This window comes from Podarcis erhardii (assembly GCF_964252035.2).
Source record: "Podarcis erhardii genome assembly, chromosome: 1".
Lineage (NCBI taxonomy): Eukaryota > Metazoa > Chordata > Lepidosauria > Squamata > Lacertidae > Podarcis > Podarcis erhardii.
The window spans coordinates 132,234,345-132,250,673 of NC_138497.1; the positions used below are offsets into that span (position 1 = coordinate 132,234,345).

The 16,329-nt window shown below is 46.7% G+C and overlaps 1 protein-coding gene across 1 annotated transcript in view; it reads right to left on the bottom strand.

The window, feature by feature from the left end:
• The window catches only part of DYTN (dystrotelin), a 33,183-nt gene that overhangs the window by 4,704 nt on the left and 12,150 nt on the right, over nucleotides 1–16,329 (bottom strand). Inside the window, exons 10-14 of the mRNA XM_081875160.1 lie at nucleotides 15,513–15,658; nucleotides 11,733–11,904; nucleotides 10,221–10,291; nucleotides 6,438–6,597; nucleotides 3,445–3,898 (exon numbers count right to left, since the gene is read on the bottom strand). Of these exons, the coding sequence (XP_081731286.1) occupies nucleotides 3,445–3,898; nucleotides 6,438–6,597; nucleotides 10,221–10,291; nucleotides 11,733–11,904; nucleotides 15,513–15,658 (1,003 nt within the window). The remainder of the gene's footprint in view (nucleotides 1–3,444; nucleotides 3,899–6,437; nucleotides 6,598–10,220; nucleotides 10,292–11,732; nucleotides 11,905–15,512; nucleotides 15,659–16,329) is intronic.

Consider the following 16,329-nt stretch of genomic DNA (forward strand, 5'->3'; position numbering starts at 1 on the left):
GGAGCAAGGACCGAGCAACGGGAGCTCACCCCGTCGCAGGGATTCGAACCACCAACCTTCTGATCGGCAAGCCCTAGGCTCTGTGGTTTAGACCACAGCACCACCCACTTTCCTGTTTACATAGATAAGCCAATATAATTACTCAGAGGAAGTAATGGAAGTGTGAGCATATACCCAAAAGAATGCGCTAATTGCTATACCTGATCTTGATTTATTCTGATTAACATAAGGGTCACTGAGACTGCAGAACGTTACTCTAAACTCATTAGTACACTGGTGCACTACATAACAGCAAAGAGCAGTCTTAGCAAGTTTGAGTATTTAAAAGAAAGATATCCTCTTTTGGCCCTCATTTATAAAATGTCAATATAAGAGGTATCAGTTCAAAGTACGCTGCTATGTGCAGACAGAACTGCTGCATCTCTAAAGTGACACAAGAGGCCTACTTAATAACACACTTGATCAGGAAAGCACATTCAAATATATGATAATGAGCCTATAAAATCAGCAGGTGCCACAAATCACACTCTTGAAAAAGGGACTTAGAACCCCCCGTGTTGTACTCTCTGGATGCCTTCTAAAAAATAATTTTGCCACCAGGGAAATGAATGAAATTTGCATCTTTTAAACTGAATGAGGGGCACAAGTGAATGGGAACCTCTTGGGTACGAAAGAGTACACAGCGCTCCTGAAGCTTATCTAAAAGGTGAAAAATAATGACACCAAAAGACTTAATCTTGTTCCCGGAAAACAGGCATGAATGACATTCAGTAGGTGCTTCAAAAGCTAAAACAACAGGGCACAAGTTGAAAAGCTGACATATTCGCTAGCAACATCCAAGAATGCAAATGTGGGCATCATTTGAAAGTAGGGCCATACCACTCAGATCATAGACACCCACCAAGTTACAGACTGAGCAGACAGGCCCACTAGGAAGTTGTCCTACAGAAGCCGCCTTGGAATGGATGGAAGCTGTGCACAAGCTCTTGCCATTAAATGGGGTTTCTGTAGGAGAAGTGGATTGTGCCAACTGGAAAATGGGTTTGGCAACAATTCCCAAGTCAAAATACAATGATGGATGACCATATGGGCTCCTCTTCAATACCTTTCAAATCCACTTTTTTAGAGCATCCTAACCTAGGGACACAGGTGGCGCTGTGGGTTAAACCACAGAGCCTAGGGCTTGCCGATCAGAAGGTCGGCGGTTCGAATCCCCGCAACAGGGTGAGCTCCCGTTGCTCAGTCCCTGCTCCTGTCAACCTAGCAGTTCGAAAGCATGAAGTGCAAGTAGACAAAAAGGTACCGCTCCGGCTGGAAGGTAAATGGCGTTTCGTGCACTGCTCTGGTTCGCCAGAAGCGGCTTAGTCATGCTGGCCACATGACCTGGAAGCTGTACGCCGGCTCCCTCGGCCAATAAAGTGAGATGAGCGCCACAACCCCAGAGTCGGTCACGATTGGATCTAATGGTCAGGGGTCCCTTTACCTTTACCTTTACCTTTACCCTAGGCAGAAGCCATTTCCCACACCCAACCGCTGTACCTGCTACACTGACCACAACAGCAAAATCTGTTCAAGCAGTTCTGCTCTGTTTTGGCTAATAGAGATTACTAATACCCGTGGCACCTAGAGAATGGTCTGAGGTAGGAATGGGAAGTTCAGCTTATTTCTAGTCTGTGTCAGTTTCCCCATATATGCCATTTCTGCACTGATCTGTGATTTTTTTTTACAAACAAAACCTGCGGGAATATTTATATGTTTCTCACAAAATAACATTTTCTCTCTAAGTTCATACTTCTGAACATATTTCATCCTAAATATATATTTTAAAATGCATCTTGGTACATTTTTGTCCCCTGGACTATACTGCCAACCTGGTGCCCTCCAGCTGGGCCTGATGGGAATTGCAGTCCAAAATTCTTGGATGGCGTCAGATTGGTGGAGGCTGTATTGTGGCATGAACTTCAATAGGCAATGTTGGTTTCTTCAGCACAGCTCCCTATGCCATTTGAACATCTCTGCTGCATAATGACTTAGATATGATATATTTTGTGCAGTCACAGATCCCTAACCAACAGGTCCACAGTCTGGTTAGGTAGAATGCCTGGATTTAGGACGCATGTTCTAGACTGGATTCAAACTCTACTACATGGGCTAAATCCCAATTACTTCAGATGATCCACAATGGATTGGATTAGTAACGTACCCATTTATAGCAATGGAAAGCATCACCCACTAGACTAGATTTATATCACCCGGCAGCACAAATATGTTGGTGTCCAGGGGTGGTTTACTTATTAAGAAACAGACGCTGAAGCTGACAGCTATTCTCCGTGACTTGGAGATTGTTCCTCCTGCTCATTCCACAAGGGGCCTCGCCGTGATAAGCCAGGAGAAGGCAGAGGTCTTCTCCTTCATAACAACTGCGTGGCTGTGGCATGGAAAATAGAATGCGGCAAAAATAGAATGCCCGTGTTCCATTCCCTGGGTGGGACGCAGGAGACATCCAGACTACCGTGGGACTTCCCTTCCTTTGGTTGGCGGATGGATGGCGGCTAACAGATTGAGGTTGAATCCTGACAAGACAGAAGTACTGTTTTGGGGGGACAGAGGGCAGGTGGGTGTGGGGGATTCCCTGGTCCTGAATGGGGTAACTGTGCCCCTGAAGGACCAGGTGCGCAGCCTGGGAGTCATTTTGGACTCACAGCTGTCCATGGAGGCGCAGGTTAATTCTGTGTTCGGGGCGGCTGTTTACCAGCTCCACCTGGTATGCAGGCTAAGACCCTACCTGCCCGCGAACTGTCTCGCCAGAATGGTGCATGCCCTAGTTATCTCCCACTTGGACTACTGCAACGCACTCTACGTGAGGCTACCTTTGAAGGTGACCTGGAAACTGCAATTAATACAGAATGCGGCATCTAGACTGGTGACTGGGAGTGGCCACCGAGACCACATAACACCGGTCCTGAAAGACCTACACGGGCTCCCAGTATGTTTCCGAGCACAATTCGAAGTGTTGGTGCTGAGCTTTAAAGCCCTAAATGGCCTCGGCCCAGTATACCTGAAGGAGCATCTCCATCCCCCTCTTTCAGCCTGGACACTGAGATCCAGTGCCAAGGGCCTTCTGGTGGTTTCCTCACTGCGAGAAGTGAAGCTACAGGGAACCAGGCAGAGGGCCTTCTTGGTAGTGCTGTGGAACGCCCTCCCACCAGATATCAAGGAAATAAACAACTATCTGACTTTTAGAAGACATCCGAAGGCAGCCCTGTTTAGGGAAGTTTTTGATTTCTGATGTTTTATCGCTTTTTTATTATTAATATTCTGTTGAGTGGCGTGGGAAACCCAGCCAGATGGGTGGGGTATAAATAATAGAATAAAAATAATAATAACAATATTTTAAATCAAATCAAGCCCTTTGATGATCCAGGCAGCATTGAGAATTCTTACCTTGCCATACTTGGGGAGACAAGGCGTCCTTCAACTTCATCATTAACTGTTGCAGTTCCTCCTCCTCCATCTGCATCTCATTGTGAAGAGCTTCCGTTGCTGTGGAATAGTTAGGGCTTATGCTCCTACTCCTGTTACTGAGATGGTCCCTGTTTGCTTCAGAGCAGTCTGTTAGTGGAGCAGTTCTCTCTTGGGGGCTTTCATGATGAGCAGCCTCAGGGGGAGCGTTCGGGAAGAATTGGGCTCTCAGCGTGTTCTCTGGTGATCCTCCTGCATTTCTGGCAAGAAGACCACCCTGTGGTTCCAAAAGCCACTTCCTTTTAATCCAAGAGGAGAGGAGCTCTGGAGACTTGTATTTTGAATATTCCACATGGTTGGTCTTTAACGAAGGGCAACTAGATCCAGTCTGGAGATTTCTTTCCTTCAAGGGCTCCTTGCTCCATATGGTGATGTTCTACCAGTTTGCAAAGGAAATATGAGATGTGACTTAAAACGTTCATGTATGTGCAGAGAGAGAGGAAATCATCATTCGGAAAAAGCTATAGAGAAGGGTTGCACTGAATGGGTGGTTTTGATATGCAATAAGGAATCTGGAAATTCCCTTGGTTGGGTAGAACTGAACTGGAGGGTTCAGCCAGCCTGCTTATATAGAGCTCCAGTACAACGTAACTGTAAAAACTTTCTGTAACTATCCAATCACTGAACATCACTTTCAATCACTTATTTGCATATGTGGACCTGAACTATCTACAGTATCCCCCTGCTGGCCCAGGGTGAGAACTTCAGTACATAACACCACACCTCCTCTCTCTACGCCACACCCTTTCTCTGCAGGCCACACCCCCTCCTCAGCCCCACTCCCTCCTCATGCCACACCTCCTTTCTCTAGGCCACACCTTTTCTCTACAGGCCACACCTCCTCTCTCCAGGCCACACCTTTTCTCTACATGCCACACCTCCTCTCTCTACACCACACCCTTTCTCTGCAGCCTTCAAACATTCTCTAGATGTTGCTGGACTGCAAATCCCATCGTCATTGACCATTGGGCCCTGCTGGCTGCAGCTGATGGGAGTTGTAGCCCAAAACATCTGGGAGGGCACCAGATTAGGGACCGCTGGGGTAAAGAGTGGCTGTTACGTAACGCTCTTTGAAATTTTCTGAAGCTCAAGAAACACTGGCTGTCCCTCTTCATAATAAAAAGGACCAAAAGACTAGAGGTCCTGTCGTCGGGCACTGGCAATGTTAGGAGACTGGTAAGCCAGCAAGCAAAAGGAACAAAATGAGTAGAGCAGTTGCATATTTAGAATTGTGAATAATTACTGCATAAAAACGAAACGTAACCTCTGAGTAAAAATGGTGGAATGATTAATATAAAGCACAAGATGATTGGATCTTAAAGGCCCAAGCAAACTACTTTATTCAGAATCCTATTCTGATAGGAGTGATCCTGTGACATCACCTCCAAGTTCAGGGTCACCTTCCACTTGATCGATTCCTTTTTACTGCCACAGCTGCCCAATGACTGACCCTGACAGTCCAACATGAATAAGCTTGCTGGAATGGCAACTGTGACTCGTTAACTTTCCCACTGACCCCCTGAGCGATGCTGAGATTTTGTCCAATATTCCTGGACTTTAGCTTTTCACCTGTGAAATAAAGGCATCTGAGTTGAGCTTGTTAACAGCTGATCCGCTTATCAGCTGATCCGCTAAGCCGCCTATCAGCTGATCCGCTAAGCCCCTAAGCCGCTAATAGCGCTAAGCCGCTAAGCCGCTAATGGGCTTGCTTCGCAAGACGAAAAAACCGCAAGACGAAGAGACTCGTGGAACGGATTCTTTTCGTCTTGCGAGGCACCACTGTATGTATTACTGCTTGAGAAAACAGGTCCATATACATTACACAACTTTTTTCTTCCTGAGTCAAAGAAAAGGTTGATTAGCACTTTTCTTGCTGCTTCGCCTCAACTTCAGAGTTGAAAACTCCAGTTATGTATTATACACCATCGTCTCTCCACGTTTCAGAGTCATTTAATCAGTTATCACAATCTGAGCCTCAATAAACAACTTCCACTATGTTCACAATAGCTGGAGAAGGTAACAGCCCAAGGGGTAACTGGCTTGGAAATGATTCTCAAAGTATTTAATGGAGGAAATCATATTGTAGATTTTAAAACTGCATGATGCCCAGAATGGGTGATTCACGCAATCAAATTGTTAGGGTCATCCTGCCAAAAAGAAATCGCGCCTATCCAATTGGAAATAATATTATAACTAAGGACATCATTTAAAAAGCTGGAAAATGAAAGCAAGAGATCTGAAATCCTCCCAAAGGAATGTATTATGCAAATCTGGCAATAGGTGTATATTAAATTTATTTATTTCATAAATAGGTGAGAAATATGCAAAAGCCGAGGGGCAAAATGTGGAAAATAATGGAGGCAGGCTTGTAAAGTCCTTGAAGATAAGGCACTCCAACTAACCTGCTTTGGTTCTTTATCCTGCGACTTCAAGGATTTGACCAAATCATGCATGGAGTCCAAATGAGGAACAAGGCAAAATTCCTGATGTGACTGTTTTCCAACTGCGTGGTTCTTAATTATGCTCATTATGGACTGAGCAGCATCTAGCCATTTCGGCCTAGTCCTCACTGAAGTGCCTGGGCCATGTCACTTCAGACTGCAGAAGGAGACTCTCCCCATGATGGGATGTTCCTCCATAAGCTCGCTAGATGCATGTTAGGGATGAAGCTAGTTTAAAATCTTTCTCTCCAGCATCTTGGATTCTGTGTTGGAGTGATTTATTGGTCATGACGGGGTGGCGATGAGTCATGTGAGGCCATGTCTGCAATTTCAAGTGATAAACAGCAGGCCTACCAGGCAAGGGAAAACCAGGTCTTAGTCACCCCTTGCTGACCCAGAAGGCTCCACTTGTGAGAAGAAAGGGGATACTTCAAGCAATTAAGGGTGAATTGCCCCTAAGCAAAGAGCTGTTACCTTAATTTCCTCTCTCATTTCCTGAAGCTCCAGCCTGAGGTTATCCTGGCTTCCTAATAGCTCACGGATCTTTGCTTGTAGTGCACGGTTTCTGTCTTCCTGAGCTGAGTGAAGGAGCTGTATTTTGCCCTTGCATTTGTTCAGTTGCTTCTTCAAGTACCTGCCGGAAAACACAATGTTACAAAAAAGCCCCCAAAAACAATTAAATAAAGCAACAAGGAGCGCTTTCATACACTGTACATTGGCCTGGGTTTCATGAAGGCAGAGCAGGAAACACTGGGAGTCCGATGACTTAAGAATAGTGTACCATATATACCAAAGACTTGTGTCTTTCTTACTGGTTGTCGTTGCCTTTCAAGCTATCTTACCTCCAAAACTGCACTGCTCAGGTGTGCTTTCTGTGAGGTTGTTCCAGAAAATAGCTTTCAGCTGATATGGAACATGGGTTCTACTTCTCAACAGGGGACAGACTGCCAAGCAAACATCCCACCAGTGGACCTTTTTCTGTGCTGCCTCTCCTGTTATATTTTATTGAAATCTATGTCGCTGGTTTTTACCTATTAACAGCTTGGGCCATACATAATTTAGAGCAGGTGTGAGGAATTGGTCTTCGTTGGTGGGCTGGATCCAGATCTGGCTCATTCTCTGTGAGGCATGTAAGACTGGCAGCTGAGGCTGCCACCTGGCATTATTTTATTCCAGATGGTTCAACTTCAAATGAAGAATCAAGACTGCACTCAGGTTTAAGCCGAGGCTGCGAAGGGAGAATATTGGTGCCTGCAGTTTGGAATCAACCCAGCACTGCAAAGATTCCTGCTCAAAATTTGGCTTGCTTTTGGAATTGAATTTCTGCTCAGTGCCCCATTTTCAGCAGGGATCAGCGCAGTAGTGTTGATGTTGTACTACCTGTGTTTGGCCTGTGGTGGCAGCAGAGTTATTTGGCTGCAATGTGACCCTTTCCCCAGTGGTGGCAGTATAGGATTATAATCCCTATTATGTCTGCTTTGGTGGCACCTGACCACTGAAAAATGAGCAGTTCGATAAAGTCTGCTCTTCTCGATGCCTGACTGTGAGGCAGATTCTTTGAGGATGCTTCCCTCACCAACAGGTTGAATTGTATGACAACATGAGAGCTTGGGAGTTTTGTAGGCTCTTTGTCCTCCTAAGACAGCTGGGTGGTAGAAGAAGAGGAGTTTGGATTTGATATCCTGCTTTATCACTACCCGAAGGAGTCTCAAAGCGGCTAACAATCTCTTTTCCCTTCCTCTCCCACAACAAACACTCTGTGAGGTGAGTGGGGCTGAGAGACTTCAAAGAAGTGTGACTAGCCCAAGGTCCCCCAGCAGCTGCATGTGGAGGAGCAGGGAAGCGAACCCCGTTCACCAGATTACGAGTCCACCGCTCTTAACCACTACACCACACTGGTTCTCCAGTGAATGCTTGTCCAATTGCCTTGATTTCTTTGGTCGAATTTTCTTTAGTTTATTTAGGCAGGGTCCTTTTAGCTGCTACTGCTACTCCTGCTTGGTTGCCTGGGCAACCTTCCTGCACCGCCATGGCTACCTGGACTGGTTGGATGCAGAGGAATGGTGAGAGGAACTCTGCAGTGGAGAGTTCCCTAATGAAGCCAATGTTAGGATATAGTTCCATTCCACCTTAAAAGGGTACAGGCATGATATCTGTATATCACATGCCTGTTTACTCCCAGCACAGTCTGCTGGGAACTTCTGTTGTATGTTGCTTTTGCTATACTGGCTGTTTTGCTGGACACGAAGGCAAGCAGACATGTTTTCCTTTGTTCCTGAACTACGCTGAATAAATGCTGTAAATATGCTTGCACATATTTCTCTGTCCGCCTCTTCTGCTGTGAGGTGATTTACACACTCTGCTGACAGAGTGTGCACGGGTCTCTAAACGTATCTGAGGCTCGTTTCGCTGACTGGCCGATGCTGTTCCACGGAAGACCAGTGATCGTCCGGAGCCAGCTGAGGGCCTGCCTGATGCCCCCGTCTCCCAGGCAGTATCCCAACAGCCAACCCTAGCAAGAGCTGCATTAGATGCCAAATCTAAAAGACGCTGCATGCAAACCCATTGACCAAGGAACAATCAGAAGAGTACTTTAAAGTTCTCAATGACAGCCATGGTTAGACCAGGTCCACATCTGGTGTGACATCAGTTAGGACCCCAGGGGTGCTGACTTTGGCATGCAGGATGGAGGTTCCCTATCCCTGCCTTAGATAATGTCTCCTCCCCCACTTCCTCAGTCTTTAACATGAATTGAGCATGCAAAGAGGCAGTCTTGATGGCTGTTGTCAGGGGCTCAGGAGCAGAGGCACAGGGGAGTGAGGAAATGGAGAGCGAAGGGGAAGAATCGGAGGGCAGCGTAGGGGAGTATGAGCAGTGTAACGGTCAGGAGGAAGGTTGCCGGCTGGGCGCGGGCGCCAAGTTCAAATGTACAGGCGCGCGGCACAGCAGGAAACCCAGATTGGGAACCAGGTCCTAAAGCCCGCCGGAGGCAGGGGGAAGACTCAGGGGACTCAGCGTCAGAAGAGTCCAGAAAGGACAAGACCCTAGCGGACAGGCGGACCCAGAGGAGGAAAGAGCAGAGGAAGAGGTGGAGCAGGGCTAGAGTCTTAAACTGGTGCCTGGGGGGAGGAGATTCAGACGGAGCTTCAGCGGTCTAGAGTTGAGACGTAGAGCTGTGCGCCGCGGCTTTGAAATCGAAACTGAACTTCAATAAAGACTTTTGTATGTAATAAGAACCGGCGTTGGTCCTTTGTGAGCTGGGACCTAGGGCAGCTCTGACAGCTGTGGAAATATTTTCCCTTGGAAACCCAACAACACACATGGAACCTTTCTTTTTTTAAATTAAAAAAAAAGTGCTATAACTTAGGGTTGCACCAAATGTTCAGTTTCTTTAGCTGAAAGTTATGCATTGGCAGAGGGTGGGTTGTGAATGAAATATTTCTTTCGGCTGCTTTGTTGCCTATTTTCCTTCTTAACTGCTGCTTCTGCTCTTGGTTGCAATCCCAGCAATCACCTTGGTCAGGGATTTTGCCATCACACAGCCAGATCGGATCAGCTACAGCGTCAGCATTTCATCCTAGGGATTCCCCAACAGCCTATTCCAACTTCTGGCACAGAACTGAACAAATGTTGGGAAGGAAGCCTGAGGAGCCCTGCTTTGCATTGCTATGTTGTGGGTTTGGTGACCAAGACGGCAAAAACTGGAGAGTGCCCAGTGCCTTTACCCTGTCCCGACCTTGGGGCGGCTGCACAGAGCATATGCATGTAGGATTTCCTTCGCTAGTCACTAGCTACCAAGGCAGGATGGATGTGACGGTCACTTTCCCCTGGCTTTCTCTGCTGCCAAGGGACTTTTGTGCCGTTTTCTCTGGCGTCGCAACTTGCCGCTGCCCTTTGTGATTGCAATCAAGGTGCCACCCCCACACCTGGACGGAAGCGTGAGAGATTATCTGCCTACTCTCTATTCGAGATGGACCACCAGACATACCTATTACCCACTTCTCTGACCTAGCGGCCGAACCTGATTGATGATAAGTGCTGCCCCCTTCAAGACGGCTCAGCCACTTTGCTGCACTTGCTGCTGAGACAGGGATGCAGAGACAAACACTCCTGAACGCTGAGGATGTAAACCACTGATTGAGAGTGCCCCATTCCTCCCACCCCGGCTACGCTCTCATTTGGCTGCAAGGCTCCCACATGCTTTACAGTCCAAGGCTCAAGGATCTTAATCAAGGCTACAGACGTCGGCATACCCACCTCCTCTCGCTGTGAAGGGCCTTGATGGATTCCTGTGTTTTAGCCATTTCCGCCTTAAGAGAAGCAAGTGTCTGTGGGAAGATGAAGGGGGGGGGGGAGTTCATAGCAGATGCACAAAAGAGGCAAAAAGTCATGTTTTGCTGGGCAGCTGGGCAAAATCTCCTGCCTTTAGCTGTCCTAGCTATGTACTTCTGGTTAGAACGGGGAAAACAGAACGAGGTGTGGGGAAATCAGTCTAACACAGGCATAGGCAAACTCAGTCCTCCAGATGCTTTGGAACTATAACTCCCATCATCCCTGACCACTGGTCCTGTTAGCTAGGGATGATGGGAGTTGTAGTGCCAAAATATCTGGAGGGCCGAGTTTGCCTATGCGTGGTCTAACACTAGTAGGCTGCTTCCTCTGTCCACGGCCAGCAATGGCTTTTTAGGAGGTTCTGCCACATGCTATGCCAGAAGGTTGGTTGCCCTTATATAGGAATACAAACACACACACACACACACTTCTTGTGGCATCATAAAATCCAACATAAGCTTTTGTGGAAATTCCACTTTGTCAGTTTGCATGAAGTGTTCATCTCAGGGAGCAGGAATGTATATGCATGAGTATAGCTGTGGAGGCGGGGGACAGCACACTGAAAATGGCAATTAAATACAAAATGCACAGCCTATTGATATTTAATTAAAGTTTAAGTGTATGCACAATAATCACAGTGGCCTTTCACAACAGCAGTCATTAGTGATACTATAAAAGCATTGCTATGTCCATTATTATCTCCTACAGGAAACCATTGAAAGTAAGTATATAAAATAAGTATATAAAGGGGAGAATTTTCTGGATACCAGGTTTGGGGCAAGTGCTCTTCAGTGAGAGAACCTCAGCAGAGATTTAAAATCATAAAATATTTAGTAAGGTAAAGCATGAAAATAAAGTCTGTAAGACCTTTAAAACATGCCCTTGTAAGTTCCAAAACTTCCCTCTTTCCTTAGCATAGAAAAGAACACACATTTAATAAGTTAAAGATGGCTTACTTACAAACTATCCAAAAGTCAGGTTCATGTGCTTTTCCATACACCACTCAGGAAACACAGGCAGTAAAACTTGGCTTAGTAGTTACAGTGGTGAAAGTTCCTAAATTATTGGTACAGGAACACAAGAATGGCTTCTAAAAGCCATTGGTACAGGAACATAAGAATGGCTTCTAAAAGCCATGCAGTCTGAGCAAGCAGCTCGGACCTCTCTCTTTACATGCTGAGCTTCTCAGGTAGACTGAAGGGGAATAAAAGCCTTGATTACCTTCATTGCAAGCCTGGCAGGAGAGCTTACTCTATGGCATTAACCCCTTCATGCATTAATTGGACTTAAACATGTTAGTTATATGAGGCTGGTTATCCCACAGAATCTTCATTATATTAAGAAAAATATGCTTGCGGGAATGAAATCAAATTTACCCCATTTGCAGCTTACAAAGTATCAGCACATGCTGAGCTGGTGTTTATTGGAGCCCCATACCTGACTGGATGTTTTCTCTTGACATAGGAGGCTATTGTTGTTTGCCATCGTCTGTCCTTGGGTTACTTTAGCATCTAAAGGACTGCTTAACTTCCGGTCCAAAGTATGCGCTGAGCAGATGCACTGAGATGGCACATGCTGCCTTGAAGAAGTGGAATGACTAGAGCAGAAGCTGCAAAAATAAGGTAGAAAGGAATACAGTGGTGCCTCGCAAGATGAAATTAATCCGTTCCACGAGTCTCTTCGTCTTGCGTTTTTTTTTTCGTCTTGCGAAGCACGGCTATTAGCGGCTTAGCGGCTATTAGCGGCTTAGCAGCTATTAACGGCTTAGCGGCTTAGCGGCTTTAAGAAAAAGGAAACAAACTCGCAAGAACTCGCAAGAAGCAAGCCCATAGGGAAATTCGTCTTGCGGAACGACTCAAAAAACGGAAAACTCTTTCGTCTAGCGAGTTTTTCGTCTTGCGAGGCATTCGTCTTGCGGGGCACCACTGTAAAATGAGATGCTGAACAAACTCCCTCCTCCCCTCATCCATATGGCAGCCAGAACATTTCCATATAAATAACGCTCTGGATCCAAATAACTGCGCAGTTGTTCTGCATATGCAAGAGATGTTTGGAAGTCTGATCAGAAGTCCCCCTGCCCGCCATGTTGCATAGCAAATCCTCCCATCAAATTAAGAAGAGTTTGATAATCTGTTTGATTGCGACATGGAATGGCAGGGATAGGATATCTGCCATTCCAAGAAGAAGTCAAACACTGCAGTGAACATATGCAAGATTTTGCATGCACCAAACTATCCCAGACACAGGCTACATTTGAAGCCTAGATGAAGACCAGAGCGTGGTTTATGGCAACCAGAAGGCAGCTTGAGATACTAAAATATTACAGCAACTGAAGTATTGGGAAGAAAAGAAAAGGTTCAGAAGATAGTGAAACTGGAGGGCGGCAGAAGATCCATGAATTAGCAAGCACAAAAGCATCCACCATCAATAGAGGTATCCAATTCATTATTTGGAAGCAGTAAAGTAAGAGGCCCTGAGTGCTCACTGGAAGGACAGATCAGATCCTGAAGCTGAGGCTCCAATACTTTGGCCACCTCATGAGAAGAGAAGACTCCCTGGAAAAGACCCTGATGTTGGGAAAGATGGAGGGCACAAGGAGAAGGGGAAAACAGAGGACGAGATAGTTGGACAGTGTTCTCGAAGCTGCCAGCATGAGTTTGACCAAACTGTGGGAGGCGGTGGAAGACAGGAGTGCCTGGCGTGCTCTGGTCCATGGGGTCACGAGGAGTTGGACATGACTAAACAACTAAACAACAAAATCATTCCCAAGACAAGTCCTTAAACTGGGAGGTGGGACCAGAGTTGGTGCAAGGAGAAGGGGAAAACAGAGGACGAGATAGTTGGACAGTGTTCTCGAAGCTGCCAGCATGAGTTTAACCAAACTGCGGGAGGCGGTGGAAGACAGGAGTGCCTCGCGTGCTCTGGTCCATGGGGTCACGAAGAGTTGGACACGACTAAACGGCTAAACAACAACAACAAAAAGTAAGAGGCAGCTTTCAGATGCAGCCACCCAATGCTGACTCGGGGGCAGGTACCGATGATCTCTGCCTCCAGCCCTGTGATTCCTTCTTGTTGGCATCTGTCTATCTTGGGAGACAATGCAGGAGGGCACGTTTGGGGGTGAACTGCTTGAATGAGCAAGAATTGAGGGCTCCAGCCAAGGAGGTCTGGCATCTGTGTGGCATTCTGATGAAGCACATCTTATCTATGTTCTCTCCTCCTCGTTGTCCCATGCCCCAGGTTTACAGGGCAGCAGGGCAGCCTGTTGGCTTCTTCTTTTGCAATGACTCACCAAGTCAAACACAGCCTACCAGCCATGCAGGCCTGATGATTGCTGCCCGCCTAAGATTGCAAAAATGAGGGTTTGTCAGGAAGCTGCCAGACCAGGAGGATACGTGGCTGGCAGAACACGACGCATGTTGTGCAAATATGCACACACAATGCCCATGTAGATATATAGAAGCTTATTGAAAGTGCGTAGGATTGCCTCGTACATAATTTGAAGGCATTTCAAGTGGTGTCTGCAAGGGACATTTTTTTCATATGTGGTGGGATTGCAAAATTGTTAAGAAATATTGGGAAATGATTTATAATGAAATGAAGAAGATGCTTAAAATAACTTTTGTTAAGAAACCAGAAGCTTTTCTATTAGGTATAACAGGAGTGGACATACCAGGACCACAAAAAGACTTATTTAAGTATGCAACTACAGCTGCACGAATACTGCTAGCACAGCACTGGAAAGAAGAAGGTGTCCCAGCTAAAGAAGACTGGCAAGTTAAATTAAAGGAATATGCTGAAATGAAATGGCAAAATTGACACTGAAACTAAGAGGAAGAGATGACAATGAGTTGAAAGAAGACTGGAGGGACTTTATTGCATATATACAGAAGCAAAGTACACAGGTTAATACATTAGCAGGATTCTAGAAATATCTGTAAGGAAATATGAATGGACAATAAGTAATTTTAATGATTTTTTAAAATAGAAATGGACATGTGGTATGAAGATAAACAATGAAACCAGGGAAGGGACTAAGGGGAAGTCAACTTTTCTTCTTTCTTTTTCAATTTCTTTCTTTTTTCTTTTTTTATGTCCGATTATGAATATGTATTATTGATGCTATTGTTGATGTTATTTTTTCTTTTCTTTGTTCTTTTTCTGTTTTATATTTGGAAAATTAATAAAATATTATTAAAAAAACAACCAATACACAACTGGAGACAACAATGGAAACAAAGAGGAACATTTTTCCATTTGTGTTGACCCCTCTGCAGATGAGGGAACGACACCCTTAGGGATTCTGGAAATGCTTCTTTTCTTAATGGCCTGCTCAGCTCATAAAGCTGAGCACAGGGAAGCAGCAAATGAAGGGAAAGCATTTTAACATGATAAAGCAACTCATTACGAAGTTATTAGGCTGGAAGTGCAATACTGAAGCCCAGCTGAAGGCTAGCCAGAGGGGGCTTTCTTCCCACGCTCAGTGAAACTGCAGGAAAACAAATTTCGGCTGGCATTAGCAGCGGCGTAGCGTGGGTTGTCAGCACCCGGGTCAAGGCAAGTAATTTGCACCCCCTAACCCGGGTCAAGGCAAGTAATTTGCACCCCCTAACCCGGGGCAAGGCAAGTAATTTGCGCCCCTAACCCCTAACCTGCCGCCGCTGCCAGCTTCTTCTTGCTGCTGCCTGGGCTGGGGTATTTACGGTAAGGTAGCCACGGCGGCGGCGGCGGGTCCGTGTCAGGTGATCTGAGGCGAGTTGCCGCTGGCGCTGCTGCCCAAACGATGCCGCTTGCCCGGAGGAGGAGGAGGGCAGAGAGGCGAGGAAAATGCAACATGGCCCAGCAGCTGCAGCAGCAGCGGCGGTGGCGGCGGGGCTGTGAGGAGGGGCTGCCTGGCGCGCCCTCTGCGGCCCTGACGCGCGGGGACCGCGGCGAGCGCTGAGAGCCGCTGCCTGCCGGACGCCTTCAGCCCGGACGCGCGCACAGCTCGTCGGTTCCGCGAGACATGGGGCTCTGCTACAGCCTGCGCCCGAGGCTCTTCGGCGACTCCGGAGGCGGCGAGCACACCCCCCCAGATGTTGCGCCCGGTGCGGCCGGCCCCCCCTGCACCCCCTGGGCATTAGGTCAGGGTGGCAGCACTATTGGGAACGTGCTGCCAAGGGCCAGAGAAAGGCAGCCTAAGAGCTACAAACACACAGCATCGAATGATGCACTCACTGTGCATGGCTGTCAGCAGAGTAGCCTGCATCCCCCATCACCATCAAGGTCTTTCTTCTCAGAGCTTCCTTCCTCTCGCAGCGCCCTTGTAGCAAGTTGTTTCGGACGATGCGGAAAAACAACTTTGTTCTCTCCTTTGTGGACACCTGTCCGGGTGGCAGGGCAATGGAGAAAGAAGATGGATATACAAAAGGACAGCTAAGAATGTTAAGAGTTGGCCCAGGTAAGATAAATGAGGGGCGATATGGGTTGGGGGGAGAAAGCTCCTTGGTTGATTTGGAAATGGGGAGGGGGGTATGTGTAATAGATGAAGAAGGGCTGCAGGAAAGGCAAGGAAGTAAGATTAAAGTGGGGTTCTTGGAGGGAAGTGGGGGAAGGTAAAGATTTGTTTATGTAAATACAATAACCAGCTGAGGGCCTTCTGGCAGTTCCCTCACTGTGAGAAGTGAGGTTACAGGGAACCAGGCAGAGGGCCTTTTCGGTAGTGTCACCTGCCCTGTGAAACACCCTCCCAAGAGAAGTCAAGGAAATAAACAACTGACTTTTAGAAGATATCTGAATGCAGCCCTGTTTAAGGAAGTTTTTAAATGTTTGATTTGTGTTTTTAATATTCCGTTGGGAGTCGCCCAGAGCGGCTGGGGTATAAATAAATTATTATTATTATTAGCATTATAGTGGTACCTTGGGTTAAGTACTTAATTCGTTCCAGAGGTCCGTTCTTAACCCGAAACTTTCCTTAACCTGAGGTACCACTTTAGCTAATGGGGCCTCCTGCTGCCGCTGCGCCACTGGAGGTACTATTTCTGGGTTAGCAGAG